The sequence below is a fragment of the Mesoplodon bidens genome (genome assembly GCF_964165515.1).
Source record: "Mesoplodon bidens genome assembly, chromosome: 11".
Taxonomy (NCBI): Eukaryota; Metazoa; Chordata; class Mammalia; order Artiodactyla; family Ziphiidae; genus Mesoplodon; species Mesoplodon bidens.
This window is the reverse complement of record NC_138167.1, coordinates 25,336,307-25,360,841: the sequence shown is the minus strand read 5'-3', so window position 1 is coordinate 25,360,841 and position 24,535 is coordinate 25,336,307. Positions and strand designations below refer to the sequence as shown.

Sequence of the window (24,535 nt, the reverse complement as noted above, 5' to 3'; positions counted from 1 at the left end):
TCTGTCTTGCTCAGTCTTGCATATCTCTCAACCTCTTTTTCTATCTCTTTGTCTCTGTGCTGTATTCTGGTTGATTTATCTCCCACTTATAAATTCTCTTCTTATCTGTATTTAATCCATAGTTAACCTTTCCTTTGACATTTTAACTTCAGTGGTCCTATAAGTAGTCTTACTCCTAATTCTTCCTTTAATTTTCTTAAACATACACATTTTATATTCCTTCTCAGATAAATTCAATATCTCATGAGTTGAGGATTGAGGGTTTATTCCTCCAGGAAGGGTTTGTATTTTCTTTCACCAGGCACCTGAATTCACTGACAACATAGGTTTACTTTAAGTTAAAATTCTCACTCTTAGTCTTTCTTTGGGCCGTACAGATAGCATGAGAGCCCCAAACATCCTTGAAAACTAGCCAGTAGGTAGAAATTCACAGGGAGGCTTTTTTCCCCTTCCTCCCTGGGGCACAGCCAGGGCCAGGACAGACTACTTTCCTTGGCAATACAGATTTTGGTTTTGTTTTTTCCTTTCTACAGGTTTTTGCCCTTTTAGGTCTAGCTTTTTGCAAGAGGATCTACCATCTTAATTCCAGCCCTTCTTGGACTTTGTTCCTCAACATGCACAGAAGTAAAACCAAAGCCGTAGGCCACCTTAGATCAGTAAACACTCCAAAGACAGCCAGACGTTTGAGTTTTACCACACTGGGCTCTTGCTCACGTTTTGTTCCCAGACTCCAATGACTTCCCTTATTTTTATTTTTTAAAATTTATTTTATTTATTTATTTTTAACTGCATTGGGTCTTCACTGCTACGCACGGGCTTTCTGTAGTTGCGGCGAGCGGGGGCTACTCTTCGTTGCGGTGCACGGGCTTCTCATTGTGGTGGCTTCTCTTGCTGCAGAGCACAGGCTCTAGGCACACGGGGTTCAGTAGTTGTGGCTCACGGGCTCTAGAACGCAGGCTCAGTAGTTGTGGCACACAGGCTTAGTTGCTACGCGGCATGTGGGATCTTCCCAGACCAGGGCTCGAACCTGTGTCCCCTGCATTGGCAGGCAGATTCTTAACCACTGTGCCACCAGGGAAGCCCCAACTTCCCTTATTTTTTTTTAGCAAATTCATAGTCATGTATTGGATGTTATATAGCTAATTTATTTACCATTTGTAGATTAGTTTTGGAGTCCTAGTCTACAACACTGCCGTAAATAGAAATGTTTAAAAAAGATCACTGAACTAAAATTAAAATGAGCAGATTGATTGTGACAGTTATTACAGAATGTAACAACTGCTAGGCATATTAATGTAACTATTAGTAATGTAAAATAGGAAAATAATCCATATCTTTTTTCTCTTTTACCATCAATTACCAATTATATTTAACCTACATTTAATAATTTAAGTACATTGTATGTGCATAAATCCTTTGTTTTTGTTTTAACCTTCATTGAAACAATAAGATACTACTTTTCACATATCCTCATGAGTGTTAGAAAATTATATTTTTATGAATGTATAGATATATATATTTATAGGAAGCTATATTTTATTTAAAATTATGAATTAAACAAGACCTTTTAATTTAGAAAACAATTCTCAATGAATATATAGTTCACTGCCTATTTTGCAAGCCTATTTGCCTTTGAAACATATGTATACTTTCTTAAAAAGTCATCTCATATCAAATAAATCCTTTTCAAGTCAGATTCAGATTATTTATTCTCATAGATCCATTTTGGGGGGATTCCACTTCCCACAAATTATTTCCATATAGATTATGTTCAGCAAGTTTTAAAAATTGTGATAAGAAAAAAACCCCATAAATTTACCATCTTAACTATTGCTTAGTGAAAAGTTCAGTAGCATTAAGTATATTCACATTGTTGTACAACCAATCTCCAGAGCTTTTTTCATCTTGCAAAGCTGAAACTCTATACCCATTAAACAATAACTCTGCATTTTGCACTCCTCTTAGCCCCTTCCTGACAACCACCATTCTTCATTTGTTTCTATGAATTGACTACTTTAGATACCTCATGTAAGTGGAATTATACAATATTTGTCTTTCTTTGACTGGCTTATTTCACCTAGCCTAATGTTCTTAAGGTTCATCCATGTTGTAGCATATGTCAGGATTTCCTCCCTTTTTTTTAAGGCTGAATAACTTCCCATTGTACGTATATACCACGTTTTGTTTATCCATTCACCCATTGATGGATTCCACCTTTTGCCTACTGCGAATAATGCTACTGTAAACATCGATGTACAAATATACCTTCAGCACTCTGCTTGCAGTTCTTTGGGGCATATACCCAGCAGTGGAGTTTCAGCAGGTTTTTAGTACTTAGCTGCTTCCTGCTGCTGCCAAACACACTTTGGCTTTCTGTGTTGATAATATAGATATACTTTTAATAGCTTCAGTATATTTCATTATATAACTGGCCATAAATCTAACCCTTTTGTTAGTTACTTAGGGTATTATAGTTTATTGTTATAAATGACACTTTATACATAAGCGTCCATGTACATATGTTTTTGTATATTTATGTGATAAATTACTAGAATTGCTGGGTCAGGTGATCTGTATATTTTTAAAGCTTTTGATAGATATTGCCAAGTACAAAGCTCTAGCAATTTATGCTGGCTTTATAAGGCAATGTATAAGAATACCCTTTTCTCCACACCTTTGCTGTGATTTTCTTTTTAATCTTTGTCAATCTGATTAAAGCAAAATGTAGCTCACTTTTCAGCCATCATCGAGGGTGATTTTTTTTATGTTCATTTGAATCTGTATTCTGCCTTTTGTGATATCTTTGTGAACTAGGAAGTTAAGCTGAATTATGCATAGGTCCAAGCCCTCAAAGCCAGCCTGGCTCAGTTAGTAACCAGTCACTGCCTTGGGTTAGTAAATGTATAATCTTTCAGCTGCATCAGGATGTTCACCAGAGGTGTGCTGTACACCACCATCCTCACACCTCCACTGGCAGTGCTTCGCAATATGTAAACCCCAATAATCATTGCCTTTTCATGGGGCATTGCACCACCAGCCAGTGCTGGACCTGCTCTGTGTCACTCAGCCATCTCCTCAGCCTGCAACATGGGTCCTGTGCCCCCAACCTCAGCTCCAGCCCCAGGCTGCTGGACTGTCCCCACGGGGCTGACCTTATTCTCCACAGTGATGCTGGTGGACAGGGGCCGAGACCGGGGGATGAGACAGCGGAGGCCAGGCCATCTCAGAGTCTGTGCCTGTGCCACTGCTAGGCAAATTTTTGGCAGTATGTTTTATTGTATAACATAGGCAAGCATAATGTCCAATAGTTTTATTTCATTTTACATGTCTTAGATGTTAACATATAAATTTCTTAGTACACATTTATTGATCACTCACTATGTAGTAGGTCCTGTACCAAGTGCTAGAAATTCTGAGATTAAAAATATAGTCATTGCTCTCCAGCAGGTGATGGTTAGCAGGGAAGAGCAGAGAGATACATGAATAGATAATTATAATTGAATTTTTTTTTTTTTTTCTTTTTTTTCTTTTTGCGGTATGCGGGCCTCTCACTGTTGTGGCCTCTCCCGTTGCGGAGCACAGGCTCCGGATGCGCAGGCCCAGTGGCCATGGCTCACGGGCCCAGCCGCTCCGCGGCATATGGGATCCTCCCAGACCGGGGCACGAACCCGTATCCCCTGCATCGGCAGGCGGACTCTCAACCACTGCGCCACCAGGGAGGCCCTATAATTGAATTTTAATAGTTTTAGTGAGAGGAATAATCAGTGGAAATAGAGGTGGGGTACTGTGGAAGCATTTGGAAGGGACTCTAGTGACGATAAGAAGTATTCAGGGAATGCTTTCCAAAGGAACCATTGCCTAAGGAAAAAGTGGAACTTAGCCAGGTACTGCAAGGGGAAGAGACATTCTGGGCAGAGGGAAGGGGTGTGCAGAGGCACAGGGACCTGTGAAAATATTTCATGTTCAGTAAATGAATTTTAAGCAGATGATTTGACTGTATATGTGGTGGTAAGAAATGAGGCAGGAAAGGGCCAAATTATGAAGAGCCCCATATGCCATGCTGAGGCATGTCTTAAATGTGGAAACTTATTACACACTCATCACTTTGAGTATCAAAGAAAAAATAATTTTCCAAATTATTTAAATTTTTTTAAACATGCTTAAAGAAGAAAACTACATGTTATTTCTTGATTCAGTTAAAAAGAATTGTCTTGTTTCTGCTAAGTAACTGCATTATTAAAATGTGTATGGCATTTAAACCAATCTTGAGAAAGCAGAACTGGAAAAAAGAATAGACATAGAACACCCACAAGTTGGTGGAATTGTGGTGAAGGAAAAATAAACTATGTGTATCAGTCTTTCATGTCTACTAGAAGAGGGGAAAACATGTAATTTATTTTCACTTCCCAAGTGAAAGTTTACCGTAATCAAAGCAAGAAAATAGCCCAAGTTGCTGGTTTCCATTCCTTAAAGAATTTGTGTTTTCTTTGAGATTGAACATTTTCCATCAACAGCAAATAAAGTAGCCAGGCTGCTAGGGATTTGTTATGACGGCTTAAAACCCTCTGCCTTTCAGGATAGGTCCAATCAGGAGACAGATTAAACCACACAGTAATTTAAATAGAGGAATGTAATAAGAAGAATTATTAAACTATAATAGGAAACTATAAAGACATGAAGAAAACTCTAAAGGGTACCCTAGGAAGGACAAACTTGGAAGGGGACCCACTTCCCAAGGCTGAGGTTCATATCAATGAAGAAAGTGTGGTGGCAGCTCACTGGATGGTGGAGGTCAGTGCATTGCCTGGGCCAGGGCTGATCCTCAGTCACCAGGCAAGCAGAAGACAAACCTCCCAGGTCCAAGTGAGCTGTGGCTGGTGAGCAGGCACACAAGTTGTCAGGGCGCCAGGTGGCTGGGAGATATGAGTGTGCCGTATCCGCATTAGGAGGGCCCAGTCACTGAGGCTGCCCACTCTGGGCGTGTGGCCGGGGAAGTGGGCCACCAGATGTCCTCACATATCCACACCAGTGATCAGCCATGCAGAAGGAGCAAGAACACACAAAACACTGCACCTTGCCCACTACACTCCAAAACCAGGGAAGAGAAGCGCTTCCTCCTGCAGTGTCTCTCCGCTGTCCTCTACTGGCAAAGTTTTCCGGTGTGTTCACTATATGAGAACATGCTTACAGTCCAGTCCATTTTCACAGACCACCTAAGGAGTGATTTGGAGCTCAGTAAATAGATCAATAGATAACTGGCACAGGATCTGACTGCTTAAAACCCTGAACCTTTCACCTGTGTCTGGCTTTTAATTGAGAAAGAAATTAAAAAGCCCCCGACACCCAGGAACTGATCTAGCTCTCAGCTCAGCCTCCCTGTCACTGTAGACTGATTGGGTGCTCATAGCTGAGCCACGTTGTTCTGTAGAGCATAAGCGGTCTCACGGGACCATCCACTCCAAGCAAGGTCACTGTGCAACCCACAAAATACCAAACACCCTCTTCCCTCAAGCTGCCTGGTATTTGTTTTTTAGAAGTATTCCTGTAAACAGGTTTTCACCTAAAATTTTATAATGAATCAAATAAGGAAAATTTTAAATACATGTAGGCTATGGGTAGCTGATGATTCATGACCAAAATCCCATTGTAGACTATTAAAGGTAGTCATTTACAGATTATAAAACAACACAAGAAAAAATTTTAATGGAAAACCTCCTGCTTTTGCGTGGTTGGGTGTTCTTTGAGTTTGAGTAGCATCGGATCATTTCCCTTAACCTTTTTAAATAGACTTCCCCAGAGTCTTACTCCCCCAGATTTTACTGTATTTGTGCACTATAAATTCTGTGAAAGAATTATTACAATTCCACAGTATCCATTCTGAAAACCAAACTTTTTTTGGTAACTCATTTATCGGCAAAATCAGATCTGAACCAAAGTGACCCTATTTAAGTTCTTTGAGTATACTGGGAGACTCATATAGTTTGCTGCAGAAACATTAATGTATTTGATTATAGGGCGCTGCCCTGGATATTTCAAGTATGTGTGGTATGCACAATATTACCTTTCTAAATTAAAAAAGAAAAAATCTGAATTCTGAAACACGTCTGCCTCTGAAGGTTTAAATAGGGATATAGACATATGTATGTATAGCATCCATGGCAGAGTGGTTTTAGAGGGCACTTTATTTGTAGCTATGTGAGTTGATGAATGTTAACTAAACTTATTGTGGTAATTTATTTTGCTGTTTATATATATATCAAATCATCATGTTGTATACCAAATGTTATATGTCAATTATATTTCAATAAAACTGGGGGTGGGGTGAGAAGGCACTTTAATACTGTGGACAGTTTTTAGTTTTGATAACTAGTTCATGTAAACAAAACAACAAAAAAACCAACCTCTAATTTTCTGGTAGCTTTCACTTTGTCCCTAGATTTGAGTTGGAGGTTAATGTAGGAAGTGTGACTATGAATGCATATATCTGTTGATTTCTTGTACCCACAAAATGAAGGCTAAAATAAATATAATAAGGATAACTATAGGCTATAGCCATGATCATTTATACAAGAAAAACAGAGCCTCTGAATTGAGGATTACATAGATATACATGTATATAAAAAGTGATCAGTAGCAATATTCTTACACATTTTCAATGGGAGAAGTGCCAAGAGCAATTTTATTAGTTCTTATTTGCTTTGCATTTTGAGGGAATGTCAATTCACATACCAGTGTTTTCAGAAGCAAAGAGCTTAATGATGTTTCCCACCTACTCATACCCCCTTAAAACCATTCAGTGATATCATTTAACTCTTTAATTATGGTGGAATAGAGCTGACCTCTTTTCTGCATGGTCATGAAGAAACATTTTACTTATTTATTAGCACACGAATTTTTTCTGGAAATTGATATTTTCAAGCTTAATGCAGTGATTATGTTTTGACTTGTAATCTTCCCCCTCCATTTTTGTTGTTGCTGTTCTGTACAGATTATCAACGCCTGATGACCGTTGCGGAAGGCATCACCACACTTCTGTTCCCATTTCAGTGGCAGCATGTTTATGTGCCCATCCTCCCTGCTTCTCTGCTACATTTTCTTGATGCTCCTGTCCCTTATCTGATGGGCCTTCAGTCAAAAGAAGGAACTGACCGTTCTAAGCTAGAACTTCCTCAAGAGGTAAAAACTTACAGTAAACGATGAAGCACTTGCTGTTTGTTGATTTAGGTCAAGCCCACTTTTGTTACATAGCATTGTCTTTGTCTGAACAGAGTCTCTGGCTATTCTGCATCTTCCAAGTAGGTCTAGGGCAGAGGCTCAGCCATAGAATGCAGATCCTGATTCCTGATGGTTATTATATGCCATAGTCATTAATTAAACATGGATCAAAACAGGACAGTGGCAAATTTTCACAGCTGTAAATTTGTGAAGATGGAGCAGTAGTAGGATTAGCTAGGAGCTTTATTATTTTAATAACATTTTATTTCTTTTTCCCTATTCCTTTTGTAAATTTTGTTTTTAAGTGGTACAGCCCAATTTTAACATCCTTTAAATTATTGTATTAATTGAGGTGAATTTGATTCTTGACCTCTATAAAATGAAAAGTAACATCTTTCAGCAAGCTAGGGATCATGGAAATATTAAATACTTTAGTAGTCTGTTTTCAGACGTAAGGCCAGTTATCAGCTTTTTCTAAATGTTAGCTTAGCTCGCTGGTTGAGATAAAAATTCTAACCCTTAGCTTTTAGTCTACCTTAAGATTACTATGCTTTCTGTGTGTTATATTTTCAAATGTTGTTTCAGAAGAAAATAAACAGGAATTCTTGAAAGCATTTTGAATCTAATTTTTAGCTGTTGTTACTGGTACTCAGAATTGAAATGTAAAGGCTTTGAATTGAAATATTGATGAGAGTGCCATGGCCTATTAAAAAACATAAAATGGTTAATTACATTATATTATTTGCTATTTAATTAGCACCTTTCTTAATAAAATCTTTCATTCTGTGCTTCACTCTTATTTGTTCTTATTACCCATAGAGATTCTAATTTTAATAAATGAATTTAAAATAACACACTAAGCCACGGATGTTATACCCAGTAATGATTCCTGTAATCATCCACTGCTTACTTTATTCTAATGAATGTTTCCCTACCAAAATTAACATTTTTGTTCAGGGGAAAATAGCTTGATTCAGATCATATAAAATACACATGCAAACTGTTTTGCTCTTTTTGAGCTTGTGCACATTCTCTGCTTCTCCCTCTCTCTTATACCTCTTTTTTCTAATACCTGAACTCTCATTTTCTCTTTTATTAAATTAATCTAAGTATCTTGTTGGTTCAAAGAAGTAAGTCCTTTAAATTTTTAAGGAAAAAGAAATAGACTAGCCAAGTGCATTTTGTTTTAAAGACTTAAACAGTGACATGTTTTAGCTTCTTGTTGAGTATCTGGTCTCTTTGCATGTTAATTAAATGATATATTTTTAGACACATAAATATTATCTTTCCATTTTTGCATGAGTAATAATTGTTCAGAAATTTTAAATGCCACCTGGATGTATTTGTTGTCAGGAAATCTTTCTGTCCCTATGCCTGTGTGTATCCTCTGACTCTAAAAATCAACAAACTTAAAAATTCTGAAAACTCTTACAGTAATGTCTGTGATTTTCTAATTTTTCATTCACTAAACCAGCACTATTTAATAAATATACATACTCATGTATTCATAGAGTAGAATAATAAGAAATAACCTGAATCAGCTGTGAAAATAGCACTGCTTCTGTATAGAAAGTATTCATTAGTGCATTACTGTTTTATAAGAAAAGGCTAATAGCATATCACTTTGCTCTGGTTTCATTTTACAGTGAGATGAAATAATCTACTCCACAGAATTTGGAGGAGGAAGTGGGTATAAAAATAGTCATTTTTAAAAAGTGACTGGTATAAAAAAAAAAAAGTGACAGATAGTACCCTCCCTTGCCTTGAAAACTGTAAAATAAACTAATAGCTAAAAATAGTGAGAGGGCTTCTTAGAATAGTTGTGAAAATAAGTTTACGAAATGATTATTTTAAGAAGACATGATTTTAGTTGTTAGCTAACTAATGTAACTACATAGACTTATAATTAACTACCCACTCACTTGCCCCATGATTCCAAAATGATAGGCACAGGTAGCCATTTGTTATATTGTTTTGGTCGGGGGAAGCGGGGAGAGTGATGGGGGAAGGATGTGGCACTGGGGATTAGTTGCATAGACTGTACCTCAGTTTCTACCATTCTTGCTCATCTTTACAGTGAACGGTAGACAAAAAAATCTAGGGAAAAACTGAAACAGCATTGCTTTGCTACTTTCTTTTTGTCATATCTTGCCCTAAAATTTTATGGAAATGTTAAATGTGCCCCTCTGGCTTACCCTTATACCAGCTTAACTTTAGCTGTTGAGAAACCAGGACTCTTACCAAGCATGAAGAGGGCTGCCCTGGACTCACATTCCTGGATACTTCTTCCTCTTGCCTATATTCTTAAGGTTACACAAAATAACAATGTCCTTAAGCCTTATTCATTCATTCATCAAACAGTTGTATCATACACTACTAGTGTACAATATACTGGGAGACATCTGGAGAAAAATGTCACCTTTAAGAGGTGATTTCTGATTTCCAAAATAAGACATTTACAAATATCAATAACACAGGCTAAAAAAAAATGAATAAGAGGAATGAAAGAACTAAGAATATATACAGAGGAAATCAAGATGCCTTTAGGATAGGAACATGGGAAGCCTTCATGGCAGAAGAGATCATTAAGCTTCAAGTCTTTGTCCCCTACTTTTGAGGGAATGTTTGTTGTTTTTAATTGGAAGTAATTACGTATGAAGGCTTCTGGGCAGTGTTAATCAGTAAAAATATAGAAATATTTATTTCTAGGGACTTCCCTGTTGGTCCAGTTCCGCACTCCCAATTCAGGGAGCCTGGGTTCAATCCCTGGTGGGGGAACTAGATCCCACATGCATGCCACAACTAAAAGCGCCTGCATGCCACAAGGAAGTTCCCTCACGAGGCAACGAGGATTCCGCGGGCCACAACTAAGACCCGGTGCAGCCAAATAAATAATTAAGTATTTTTTAAAAAAGAAATATTTAGTTCTAAAACATCATAAGATTGAGATGTTGAGTATATTTTTCATTCTTGAGTTCTTAAATTTTTTTTTAATTTAATGGTATTAAAAGTGAGAAACTGACTTAGAATACTCTACTGTATGGAGTTCTTATCTGTTTTAGAAAAAGAGCTTTTTGGTTTTTCTTCAATAAATTTTTATAACACAAGTTTACATTCCCTGTTTCTACTTTGTAATAATCAAGGCCCCAGTTCAGGCCCCTGTAAGTCAGCATAGGAGGGTGAGAGAGACTCGCAGGAACATGAAGACAGGACCGTAGCTGTGGTGCTGGAACATCCACCTTGCCGCACATTTTTGGCTCAGCAGTGATTACATGAGCATAACAAGCTTTAAAATTTCCCCAAATGTATCATTTTTCTCTTTTCACAGGGGAAGGAGAGGTATAGAAAAGGATAGCAGGAAGGCATTAATGAAGGATACAGTACAAAATGTAAGTGGTGAGAGGTGGCTGGTTAACATCTAGATTAGCAAGTTAGTGAATTTTTTCTTCCGTTTTGAAAGATACTGAATCATCCATTTGAATTATGATGACCTAGTTTCTCCCTTTAAGCCTTACAATATATCCTACTTTCTAGAGACTGTAAAAACATATATAAAGATGTGGATTTAAATAAAGCTGTAATAGCACTACTGTCTTCAGTAAGATGTGACTTCAGCTCTTACTTTATTTAGAGAAAACTATTGACATTGGAGATGAGGCATAATGGAGAAAAAAAAAATCCCTTACGCTACCAGGCTGTTTGAGGGTGCATACCTGGAACAGGTGTCAGGAAGTCACCTACCTTCTTGGGCCTCAGTTTCTTCATCTGCAGAATTAAAGGGTTGGATTCATAGGTTATTTTAGGCTTGACGGATCACTGTTGATTCTGTTTGGGATGGTGGAAAATCTTGAGTTTTTATCAATCTTAATTTGGAATTTTGCTATACTTCTTGCTCATCAGTATCTAACATGAAGAACAGGGATCAAACAAAAATAAGAGGGACTTACCTGGTGGTGCAGTGGTTAGGAATCTGCCTGCCATTGCAGGGGACACAGGTTCAAGCCCTAGTCCAGGAAGATCCCACATGCCGCGGTGCGGCTGGGCCTGTGAGCCATGGCTGCTGAGCCTGCACGTCCGGAGGCTGTGCCCCGCAACGGGAGAGGCCACAACAGTGAGAGACCCGCGTACCGCAAAAAAAACCCAAAAAAAACCCATTTCCTCTTATTTCTGTCTCCTCTTTTCCTCAACTCAAAAATGTTCAAGTCAAGTCTGAGTTACCCAAGGGTTAGTCACTTATCTTTCTCTAGGCACTTGCCTCCACCGCTCTCTGCCTCCTGCTCTTTGTCCAGTGGCTTCTGAAATGGTATTACCATGTAAGAGGTTGAAGCTAATTTTAAATAAAGTGAAAATTTGTGGATTTTCTGTGGACTGGATTGCTCTTTGCCAGTTTCATTCCATTTTGGGGTACTACAGCTGCTAAATTTTAGCAGTTATTGTTAATTCTACATTATAAATGGTGTTAGAGCAGTGGAATGGCATGGAAAGTTCAAGCTCAGTAAGCATTTTATTTTACCCAGTGCCTAATTTGTAAGGTACTATGAGTCTGTGTGCTTTTACCTGTCTAAGGAAAGCCTATTCGATGCCATGTATTACAGAGTTATATCTAGATTATAATAAACTGATGAGACCCAGGGGAAATGATTCATATGTATTAAATATATACTTATACATTCCCTCACATCGGGAAAAATGCTGACAACAGAGATTTATTTTTAAAGAATAAAATATTCTTAACTCTGAGAAGGTTAACATAAAAGGCAGTGCAACCTTTTCTTTATAATAGCTGATTTTGTTTATAATAGTTGACAAGAATATTTTAGAACATAAAATTACTATAATACCTTTGTATTTTTAATTGATACTTTTAGCATTTTATTAAGTAAACGTTTTTTAAATTAATTTTTTAATTGAAGTATAGTTGATTTACAATGTTGTGTTAGTTTCTGCTGTACAGCAAAGTGAATCAGCCATACATATACATATATCCACTCTCTTCTAGACTCCATTTCCATATAGGTCATTACAGAGCACCGAATAGAGTTCCCTGTGCTATACAGCAGCTTCTTATTAGTTATCTTTTATATATAATAGTGTGTATATGTCAATCCCAATCTCCCAATTTAAAAAACCTTTGTATTTCTTTTTCCTCTTTCAGGCTAATTTGTGTTTTGTGGATATTGACAACCATTTTATTGAGTTGCCTGAAGAATTTCCACAGTTCCCCAATAAAGTAGATTTTATCCAGGAAATCTCTGGAATTCTTCTTCAATTTGGGATCCCTCCTGAGGGCAGCCTACATTGTAGTGAGAGTGCCACCAAGCTAAAGAATCTGGTTCTGAAAGACTTGGTCAATGACAAGAAGAATGGCAACGTCTCTGCTAATAACATTAGCATGTATGAGTTACTGAAGGGCAACGAAACCATAGCCCGCCTCCAGGCTCTAGCCAAGCGGACTGGTGTGACCGTGGAAAAAATGGACCTCTCTGCCTCTCTGAGTGAAAAGGAAAAAGATTTAAAACTGCAGTGTGAAGAGGCAGAACTGAGGGACTACCAGCTCAACGTACAGCTCCGAGAGGTCTTTGCTAACCGCTTTACACAGATGTTTGCAGATTATGAAGCGTTTGTGATTCAGACTGCCCAGGACATGGAATCTTGGCTGACCAACCGGGAACAGATGCAGAACTTTGACAAAGTAAAAAGAAGCAGAGTTTCCCTTTTTATGGTTCTTAGTGGGCTATACATTACTGATTTTGTTAACTTTTTTAAAATACAGATTTTTCCGCCTCTCCTTTCCCCTTAAGAACTCTTTTTTACCAGTATTTTATACTATATAAAGTAATTTCACTGGGAAGTATAAATCAACTAGCTCATTAAGCTGCTCACTGAATTATGTATTTAATTGCCTTTCACCTTATTTTTAACTTTTCTATACTTTGAAGATGTTTGAAATGAAACTTAAATTCCATGTTTTTCAAATCTGTTAATACTATCTCACCTTGTACGCATTTTATTTACTCATATTTTAGGATCAAGTCTAGTTAAATGAGGCCTATTCCTTTTCTAATAAATCCTCATTCTTATATTTTGTCTTCATCCTGCAATGAAGTCACAACTTGCCCATGTAAAGGTAACAGTTTACTTTGAGAAGGTAAATTTTTATCTCATCTTAGGATCAAAAGAGAGAAAAAGTGAGGTTTTATGAGAAAAATGAGTTTTTATGACTTTAACCCTCTGTTCCTAAGATTTTGGAAAGGGAAGACAGAAAACAACACTAACTTTTGATTGTCCTGCTGAAACTGAAGCTCCTTTCTAAGGTTTACTACAGAGTATTCTTCTGCTGGTTTTTCTGGACATATCCACCAAATTTTTTTTTCTTCCAGACAAAAGCACTTAGGGGTGTGCATTAACTCTTTCAGGTCACTAGGGTATATAGTTCAGTCCCTTGCCTCTGTGATTGCCAAGGCATGATATTGCTATTAGAATGAATTATGGCTTTTTGCTAAATAGTATCTTTGTATCATGAAAGACCGCTCAAAGGGGCTAATATGTTCTAAGAGGCTAATCTACAATCTTGGAGCATCTGACAGATAAGAATTAATAAAAAATTTTTGTAACGGTGGGTGGTATAAAAGATTATTTTCTGATTTCATCAGATTTTTTTAGATGAGTTATATAAACCACATTTAACAGTTAATTGCTGATGCACTTTATGTTTGAGAAAACTTCTTTAATAAATTAAGAAGCTTTCACCTCTCCAAATGTATTCTTGCTCTTAGTTTCCATTCTCATTAAGCTTAACCATTTTTCCACATTTTTTCCTAGCCAGCTTGGAACTAATCTGTGTATACTCATGATTTATCCTTGGAGCAATTCAAATTCTTATCTAAATCGAGCACTGGTACTTTCTTCCTTCTTAATCTTTATGTAGCTTCAGACTATAAATGGAATTCTTTTTATATAACCCCTAGAGAAATGAAAGTTTCATGTTGGATTCCAGAAGGCTTGTAATCATCTCATTTTCACTAGGAAAATTTACAGGACTATCACATAGTAGTCCTGCAAGCCAAGTCTTTGCTGACTTAAGTGATGTAGCCCACAAGGATCTGAATATCAAAAGCCAGACATTTGGTCCATTTAGGAAAGAAGGCTGTTTGCTCTATGAAAAGTAAAATTGATATTTATCTGTAAAATATCTTTTGAAGAGGTGAACTATTTCTGGAGATGACTGTGAACCTTTCTTTGGTTATTTGGATTTGTGTAACTACATCTGAACTATGGAGGCACTTAAATTGAATAAGTGGATTTCTGTAAGGAAGTTTTTCAAAGGCATCCTGAATTTCAGAATTTATTTCCTAAATAAATATGCTAGGAGGAAGCTAGTGAGTATTAAGGAGAGTAACCTTAGGTCAGAACTTATCTTTCCACCTTTCCCCTTCTGGCTTTTGCCACATTGCACCTAATCAAAAGAATGAAAAGCAAAAGCAACCCCACAGCTGAAATAGTAATCCACTTCCAAATTTTAGCTAGTGTCAAATTGTGGCTAGAATTCCTCTACACACATGGACCTGAAGAGCCAAAGGAAAAAATTGAACCCTTTGAATTAGAAACTGATTACAATTTACTGAACCATTCCATGCAAGCAGACAAGCTGGTAACAGGAACATGTAGCTGGTTGTACGTTTTCCGAAGGCTTGGCTTGCTTTGGATGGTTTTTCAGGCAGTGCTTTTTTTAGTTGTTAAGGCCCAAACTATTCTTTCAGCACAGGTCTGGATGGAGTTTGATCTTTAACTAATACTCATCCATCAGTTTTTAACTGTGGGGGCCTAGGAAAACATCCCCCTGAAACAAAGATTGTACCCGTAAGCACAAATTCCACGTTGTTGGGTTTTTTAAGGTTATTGCTTATGTATATCTTATTATTGTATCAGTTAGTCACCTCGATGCCTTATGACTTGGAGGTATTTGGCACGGGCTAGGAATAGAGAGCAGAAGAAATTACAGCTCACTGGGGAAAGGGGTCAAATTTAATGGTAAGTGAAGAGAATGACTGACGATCATGTAGCAACTGATCCACCATCTTTCATTAATGATGCCCTTTTTTCTGCATAATGGTCATGAGGACCAGAACATAAATCAATTTTGAAAGGTGGGATCAGTGCTAAAGAACTAAGTGACCTAAATTCTATGACTTTAGAAGATAGGAAGAAAAAGTGCAGTTTTAAGGATTTTTAAATTTCAATCATCAGTTTTTTGTATTATAAGATTGTGAAAAGGGATGATCTTAGCAACAGATAATTTTTGGATTTATCATGTAGTATTGAGATGGTCTCTTTGCACTAACAATTGCCTAATTATCTCATTACAGGCTTCCTTTCTGTCTGACCAGCCTGAACCTTACCTGCCATTTCTTTCACGCTTCATTGAAACACAGATGTTTGCCACCTTTATTGATAATAAAATTATGTCTCAGTGGGAAGAGAAAGATCCTTTGCTTCGAGTCTTTGACTCTCGGATTGAGAAGATAAGACTGTATAATGTAAGGGCACCCACCTTGAGGACATCTATATATCAGAAATGCAGCACTTTAAAAGAAGCAGGTACATTTGTTATGCCTTTTTAAATTAACTTAAAATCCATGATCATATCTTTTTACACATCTTTGGCCTTATAAACCACAGGATTAATTTTCAATTTTAGACTTCTTGGTTAACCCTTGTACTGTATCAAGAGATGCTTTCTATCGTTTTGTTTCCTTCTGTTTTGTGAGCTAATGTCTGTCCTGTTCCTGCTTGACATTCCTCTTCCCTCAGAAGATGAAAAACAATAACAAATTGAATGGAATATGACTGTAAGTTTGCTGTGAAACTGTTAATTTCTGTCTTGCTGCTTATTTTTGCCTTTTTGCTTCTTACCTATTCTCTCTTCATCCAAGGAAAGATAAGTATTAATTTAAAATAGTAAATTTGAGTTGCTGCCTAATTTACATAACTAAAACAGTATATTTACTTTAGTGGTGCCATTAATTAAAATAGCTTCATTTTTTGAAATTAAATCTCTAGATTCTTGTGTTCAAATTAGAGGTTCCCAACCCTGACATTAGTTTTTTTCTCTCAGAGAATTATGAGCCTTGGCCAATCTTGTCTGGCAGTGTGATATAGTCCATTAAATAAATAATCATATTAATAGTCAGTGTTTACTGAGTGCATACTATGTGAGGGACATAATACCAGCTGTTTTACGTGCATTTTGACATTTGATCTTAATAATGAGGGGGTATAGACACATTTTATTGTCTGTTTTATTGCTGTCTTCATCTTACAGTTGAGAAAACTGAGAGGTTAAGTAACTTGCTGTGATTGCATAGCTTGTGGTTGGTAGAGCCCTGATTTGAACCAGAGTTTGACTGATTCTAGCCCCTGGAGTCTCACTACCACATTAGCTGTTCATTCAATAAATAAGCATGTAAAATGTACCAGTCCACACAACCTTATACATTTATACCTGGTTCCTAACTCTTTCTTTGCCAAATAAACTGATATCTGTCACTTGAGTGCCCCTTCCTTTTATTTCTTCCCCTTCGTGTAGAAGTTATTTGAGAGCAATTTTTTTTTTTCTGGAGCCAAAAGGGGCAGCAAATGTGGATTTTCTTTGTTCTGCCTCTGTTGCTTGCCTTTCTCACTTTATTTTAAATAGATCAAAGTTACAGGAGTGGTGATGCTGTAGTTGTAACCTATTTTAAGGAAAGAAGTATATAAATGATGTCTCTTGTGTAGCCTTAGAGGTTTCTGATGACTCGCTGAAATACCATTCTGTTGTATCCCACTTACGAGGATAGATCCTTGGAGCCCCTTTAGGAAGTGACAATTGTTTCTGTGTTTCTAGAAGTTGAGGGAGTAGAGTGAATGAAATTGCCTGTGCCTATTCAGAGAATAGGATGACTTTCAGTGCTTTAATAGCCATGTAAATAGTATAATGCCTTGTTGAGCAAATTTTATTCCTCCCTTCCTGACAGAATTTTTTAAATGAAGTTAAGTGCTGATTGCTGTATTTGTGTGCTTCTAGAAAATCTTTTCAATTAAAATAGATTTTCTATCAGCCTCTCAGAGTTTTATACTCCTGTCATTGCAGAAATTATATAAACTGTTGAAAATGTACCATTATAGCTTATATATGAAGTCCTTTTATTTTATGATGCTATTAAAAAAGCAGTGACAAACAGACAATATGTACCCAAAACACTTCTTTACTGCTTTTATATTAAAAGAGTTTTAAGAACAACAACAACAAAAATGTACCATTACAGATTTAATATATATGAAAAAGAGATTAGGCTAAATTAGGAATAGTCTCCCAGGAGCTTAATTTATCAAAGACTTTCTTAAAAAGTAAAAGGAGGGCTTCCCTTGTGGTGCAGTGGTTAAGAATCCACCTGCCAATGCAGGGGACACGGGTTTGAACCCTGGTCCGGGAAGATCCCACATGTCGCGGAGCAACTAAGCCTGTGTGCCACAACTACTGAGCCTGCGCTCTAGAGCCTGAGAGCCACAACTACTGAAGCCCGTGTGCCTAGAGCCTGTGCTCCACAACAAGAGAAGCCACCGCAATGAGAAGCCCGCGCACCACAACGAAGAGTAGCCCCCACTCGCTGCAACTAGAGGAAGCCCGGGCGCAGCAACGAAGACCCAATGCAGCCAAAGATAAAAATAAAAATGAATAAATAAATTTATTTTTAAAAAAAGTAAAAGGAGGCAGTCAGCTGTAACTATGTCTGTCTCACAAATGGTGCAGTTATTTCTTTTATCAGGTAAAAAATTGTCTCCTCCCCACCCTCACCCACAACAGAAACTAGAGGCTAGGATTTTTTGTTGACATTGGATTTTATTGTGTATCTTGTTTTTTTTTTTTTTTTTTGGCCTTTGTTGTTTTGCTTTTGCTTCTGTTTTGCCTCTAACTAAAAAGAATTTTGATTTGCAGGTGAACTCTTTAGGCAGAGGCTATCTGCTGCTGATATTGTGGCACCAGAACCTCATGATTTCTGTGCAGAAAGACACCAAGTTGCTAGTAACGCAGAGTTTTCTTATTCCTCACTGATCACAGAAAATGAGTTTTGGCACAAACCCTTGAAAGTCTAACAACAGCCCCATGATCTCTCAAAGCAGGCATTTAATAATTTCTGAATGTTCAGTATTCACTGATGATACAATCACTGAAAAGTAGCATTGCGTTATGCTCCCTATGGCAATCTTATAAACCCTAGAGTAATTCATTGTGAATCATGATTTTTGTTTTTACAGAGCTTCCTAACTAAAGGAAAATAACTCAATATCAGATGGATTTTTTTCTGTCATTTTAAATCCAATGGAAAAACTGAAGCTACTTTTCCTTTTTTCCTTTTGTGAGAACAGAAGCACTTTTTGGCAGAGATGGAATTCTGTAGTACTTCATGGAACATAAAATTGTCAGGGACTTCAGAGAATTCCAAGCCATGAATCTAAGCATTGTTTCTCTAACCATCTGTTAATTGTGTTTTATAAATATTAGGAAGCATTAAGAGTATAGATACGGTTGTGGAGAGTCAGGGGGCATCATTGAAAATAAAATATCATTTCACGTTGAAACATGACATCCTTTTGCCCAGCCTAGAACATATGGACTATGTTTCATGAGAAGTTACAAGTTACACATTAAAAATAAAATGAAATTCAAAAAGTTGTGGATAAATTCATCTGAGTTATAAAGAAGAATTAGGGAAGCTTAAAACAGATACCTAACATTTTGAAGTTTAGGGTAATAATGCCTTCTGCACACATGCCTTAATTCTGCGAATGCAAACAACTGGCTGGGAGGCATCAATCTCACATAAGATGGTCTTAAGCAGGTCCATTTGACAAGAGTGGAATGTGTCATGGACAGACCCCTCCCCATTCAAAACAGAAATTTTTCTAGAGTATATATGGGTAAGAACCAGCAGTACTTAATCTGCTGGTATTGAATGGGGCAAAATAAACTGATTCTATGAAATATTTGTAAAAATACCTGTTTACTTCTCTCAAACCCCAAGATTGTTAGTTCCCATGGTGTGTGCTGTATCACACAACCACACTTACTGCTTGTTCTCCTTGCAGTAATCTCTAGGCAAGGGATGGGAGACCTAATCTTGCTTCACAAGTATGATATTTTTTCTTGAAAATTCAGTTGATAAAGGCATTTAAGATCAGATTTTTTACCAGAGAAATAGTTCACTGTTTCCTGGGCCTTTGAAACATCTCTCAACTTTATGTGGTTTTAAAATAGAAATGTTGAGTAATTCCTATTTTTTAACTCTGGCCTATTTTATTCTTCAAAAGGCAGTTTCTTATCCCCTGGACATTTTCTAAATGCCTGCTTATTTTATTTTTCTCTGCATTATGCCTTTTGATCTAATAAACACTCCTAAATGACTCCTACTAATGAGAATGTGTTTCTAAAAGTGAGGTGATAAACTTTACACAGTTCCTTATTTTTACAAATGGAGAAGCATGAATATTTAATGGCTCTTTGCACAAAGAAATAAAGTAACATAAGGCTACAATGCTTGCTTTTTTCTTCCCTTTACTTGTCTTTCAGCTCAAGGAAAATATTTTATTTGCCATCATTTTCTTTAATGTTGTACTTAGAACCATATTTTCATTAATAATATTGAATTTCCTACTTAAGGGAAACTGTTTCAATACTAAATTATAGATTTTTTTAACCCCGCTGCCCTGCTTTTGACAAATGCAGAAAACAGTATGAAAATTAATTATCTAGTATTTACTTAAAACTAACCTTTTTATACTTAACATTATACTGATTTCTGAAGAGCTTTTGTAAAAATCTATTTCAGACTATCAGAAAGGTTGAGTTTCTTGTCACTGCATGAATGGAGGAAGCATTATTTTTTAAGGTTTAGCCAATGAAATGTCTCTAATATGTTATGAATTTAATTTATAGCCCAGTCAATTGAGCAGCGACTGATGAAAATGGATCACACTGCAATCCACCCACATCTACTTGATATGAAAATTGGTCAAGGCAAATATGAGCAAGGGTTCTTTCCAAAGTTACAGTCTGATGTCTTGGCAACAGGACCAGCTAATAACAAGTAAGCATGTTCTTCACTTGAGTAGTTGGTTGAAGGAGTGAATGAAGGGCACAGTGCTCTAATGGGGAATGCTTAACTATTAAACATTTTATCAATCATTACTTTTTCAAAGACCAAATTAATCTGTTTGAAATATGAATTGACACTCAATGAGTATTTGACTTTTAATTCCATCATGTAAGAAAATCCAAAGACTAGATATTTTTCTCTTGTTGAAGTAATGTGCACTTGAGAATAATTTCATTTTAAATGACTGTGGTTTAAATATAATGCTAATACTGTCTAAGGGAATTAGAAAAGTTATGCCTTCACTGTCTGTATTAGTTTCCAAGGACTGCTATAACAAAGTACTACAAACTTGGTGGCTTAAAACGAGAGAAATTTATTCTTTCATAGTTCTGGAAGCTAGAAGTCCAAAATCAAGGTATTGGCAGCACCATGCTGCCTCCAAGGCCTGTAGGAAAGGACCCTTCCTTGCCCCTTCCCACTTCTGGTAGCCCCAGGCATTGTTTGGCTTACAGGAGCATAACTCAGTCTCTGCCTCCTCTTCCCATGGCTACCATCCCTCTGTGTCTGCTCTCCTCTTGTAAGGACACCAGTTATGTTGGATTAGGGCCCACCCTAAATGCCCTCATCTTAACTTGATTACATGTGCAAAGATCCTCTTTCCAAATAAGGTGACATCCACAGGTGTTGGGATTAAGACTTCATCATATCTTGGGGCTTCCCTGGTGGCTCAGTGGTTTTAAGAATCCGCCTGCCAATGCAGGGGACACTGGTTCAAGCCCTGATCCGGGAAGATCCCACATGCCACGGAGCAACTAAGCCCGTGCGCCAGAACTATGGAGCCTGTGCTCTAGAGCTCATGAGCCACAACTACTGAGCCCACGTGCCACAGCTACTGAAGCCCATGCGCCTAGAGCCCGTGCTCCACAACAAGAGAAGCCACCACAATGAGAAGCCCATGCACCGCAATGAAGAGTAGCTCCTGCTCGCCGCAACTAGAGAAAGCCCACGCGCAGGAATGAAGACCCAACGCAGCCAAAATTAATTAATTAATTAATTAATTAAAGAAAACAAAACTTCAGCTTATCTTTTAGGGAGACACAATTCAACCCATGACACCATTTTGTACTTTTAAGTATCAAGTGCAGAAATTACAAAACAACCAAAAATAAAGGTAAACCATATATTTTTTTATGGTAGATGTTCCACTCAGAAAATATCTGAATATGGTTAGAATTGAAAAGAGTTATTTGGATTTAGGGGAATTCTTGATTTTAGCTGAACACAAGAATGTAATAAAGAAGGATTTTACAAGAAAAGAACTCAAAGGAGAGTATTAATGGGGAATATGGTAAGTTGGAAAGAAGCCTTTGAATTGGAAATCAGCAGTTCTGGAATTTAGTTCATTCCTGACCACTAACCAGCTTAGGATCCTTGGACAATTTGGAATCACTTGCCCCTTTTCTCATTTAATAACATTCTATAACATCTGTGATTTTATTAAAGAGGCTCAGAGAAGGAAAGGGAGGAGCCAGGCAGTGGCCAACAAATGAGATAGAAGACTGTGGTAGAGGTTGGGTGTATAAAATGGAAGTGGCGTTGAGCCACCAGAATTGTCAGAAGGCAAGTAGAGAATCCAGTGAGGGGAATAAGACAGGTGGAATTATGCCTTTTAACCTAAATGGCCCAATCTAAGTAATAATATGCAAGTTCTTGAAACATGGCTTTAAAGTATGTTTCTGTCTAACATATGATCTGCTGAGCTACATGTTGGGGAAGTTTTGGTACTTACCTCTTTATTTCCCGTGATGATTGTCATGATTTTATTGGTCAGGAAAAAAGAAAACTTAGTAAATTATCTTTATCATATGTGATGGTAATGCTTGGTTTAATTTATTAAACACTATACTAAGCTAAGTATTGTGCTACTTGGAGTTTCTTGGGATGCATATATATGTGGTAATATTTGTTTATCTTGTGTTTGTATAGTTACTGTCCTATTTTTAATAACCTGAAGGAATGAAACCCTTACCATTTTCCCAGCTAAAGGTGTTCCTTTAAATGTCTTTCTGAAATGTGTCAAAATTACTGATTCATTTAGGTCTACACGGGAAAAAACTACAGTGATAGCAAACACATCAAAGGAAAAAAGATGGTGTGTATGAATTAAGGAAAACAGTTAGAGTACTATATACATTGCTGTTTCCTTTGCTTTCAGAGTCTAGTACTGGCATACCTCAGAGATATTATGGTTTTGATTCCAGAGCACCACAGTAAAACGAATATTGCAATAAAGCAAGAAGTTTTTGGTTTCCCAGTGCATATAAAAGTTATGTTGACACTATGCTGTTGTCTATTAAGTGTAGAATAACATTATGTCTATTTTTTTTACATATACACATCTTAAAATACTTTATTGTTAAAAAACTCTAGCCGTCATCTGACAACACAGGGTTGCCACAAACTTTCAATCTGTAAAAAATGCAGTATCTTTGAAGTGCAATAAAATGAGGTATGCTTGTATGTATCATTATAAATATCCGCCCCTTTTGAGATCTCAATGAAAAAATTTGGAAATTTTCATCACTGCTTCACTTAAAGTAATTATCCGTCCTTGTAACCCATTTTTTCTGCTTTCAGAAAGCATTATCTTCCCTGCCAGTGGAGCCTTCTCCATGCCAAGAGAATGTTGGTTGTGGAGATGTTGCTGATAATAGCTAATATTATTAAGCCAGTTGACACTAGCGTCTCTTCTGACTGCACTAAGTACATTAGCTCATTGATCCTTATTACAAGCATATCCCTACATATAAAGCCTATATTGCTTTACCCATTTTATGATTGAGGTTCAGAGACAGTCAACAACTTGCTTCAAGATCACATAGTAGGAAGTGGTGAAACTAGGATTCAAACCTAGGTCTGCTGATTCAGGGGCCCAAGCACTTAACCATTGTACTAGATATACTGCCTGGCTCTGTTACTCTAATATAAAGGTGACGTGTGCCTTTTGTTGCTTCTGGAGTTGGATGTTTTGCTTTGGTAGCCCCCAAGAAATTTTGAATAGCCTAAAATATTGAACGTAAGGGAGTTTAGCAACAGCCTGTCATACCAGCCAAATGGTCTTTCAGAATGAAAGAGCCCTCAGATGCCTCACTTCTACCTCACACTGGGCTTTGTTAAGAGGGGTGGACCCAAAAGAAGATAGGATAATAATTTGGGAAGCAAGATACATTCTCAGGCGCCATCTTGCCTCATGAAGAAAAGATTGAGATCAAATAGCCTAACCCCGAAGTAGTGTCATTGTTATATGTTGGTAAGAGTACACTTTTGGGTTAATGGCAGGGTTAGGATTAGAACCCAGGTCTCCTTATTCCATGTTCATGGTGTCTCATTCATAAGAACTGTGGAAAGTTCTGGAAAATCTTCAGTACCAGCATTCTTTTACATATTTGGAAAAGGATCACTATGCAGTAAAGTGAAAGAATTGTGCATTTTTAAAAAACTTTATTTGATTGAACTCTTTTACTTAAATAGGTTGTTTGAACTTTAATGAAGACAGTAAAGGAGGATGATTCACTAGAAAGGTGGCCCCTCCTGTAGAAACGCAGCGTTTATGATAAAGTCTTGGGTAGGAAGGCTGTAGAGAGAATTTAATATGCTGCTTACAAGATGGAAGTAAATAGCTAATGACTGAAAATTTTACCTTACTTACCTTAGTTAATTTACAGGGTTTCACCTTCTAGTGAAGAGCTATCCCTGCTTTTATAAACACTGAACTTAAAATGTGCTAAGAGTTGTTGACCATTATGAGGATTCAGACTTTACAGATGATTGTACTAGATACAATGTTCTGTTTTTCAGAAGTGAATGACTAGTCATCAGTTTATTCATTTTTTTCTTATGTTTATAAATTATCCTAATTTTTTGAATCAATTTGATATGAGTAGACTATTAATTTAAATGGTTTTTATTTCCTTTTGATAGCATTAGAGTGCTCATTCATTCATTTGGCAAATATTTATGGAACCCCCTACTATATGTGAGACACTGTCCTGTTCATTGGGAGTTCAGCAATGAACAAAATAACAAAAATCCCTGCTTTCAACATGAGGGCGCAAACAAAAAAATTTAATATGTAAAATAAGTAACCTGTCAGAAAGCGATAAGGTTTGTGAAGAAAAATAAAGGCA

The 24,535-nt window shown here is 37.0% G+C and overlaps 1 protein-coding gene across 7 annotated transcripts in view; it reads left to right on the top strand.

Moving 5' to 3' along the window:
* Nucleotides 1–24,535, top strand: part of DENND5B (DENN domain containing 5B) — a 210,393-nt gene that overhangs the window by 131,805 nt on the left and 54,053 nt on the right. For 5 of the 7 annotated variants that reach the window (XM_081247880.1, XM_081247879.1, XM_081247883.1 and 2 more), the window contains 4 exons: nucleotides 6,989–7,176; nucleotides 12,371–12,907; nucleotides 15,582–15,813; nucleotides 20,189–20,339. In XM_081247880.1, coding sequence (XP_081104006.1) covers nucleotides 6,989–7,176; nucleotides 12,371–12,907; nucleotides 15,582–15,813; nucleotides 20,189–20,339 — 1,108 coding nt within the window. Of the gene's footprint in view, nucleotides 1–6,988; nucleotides 7,177–12,370; nucleotides 12,908–15,581; nucleotides 15,814–18,190; nucleotides 18,278–20,188; nucleotides 20,340–24,535 lie in introns of all 7 variants that reach the window. The other 2 variants (XM_081247885.1, XM_081247884.1) reach the window with 1 other exon arrangement.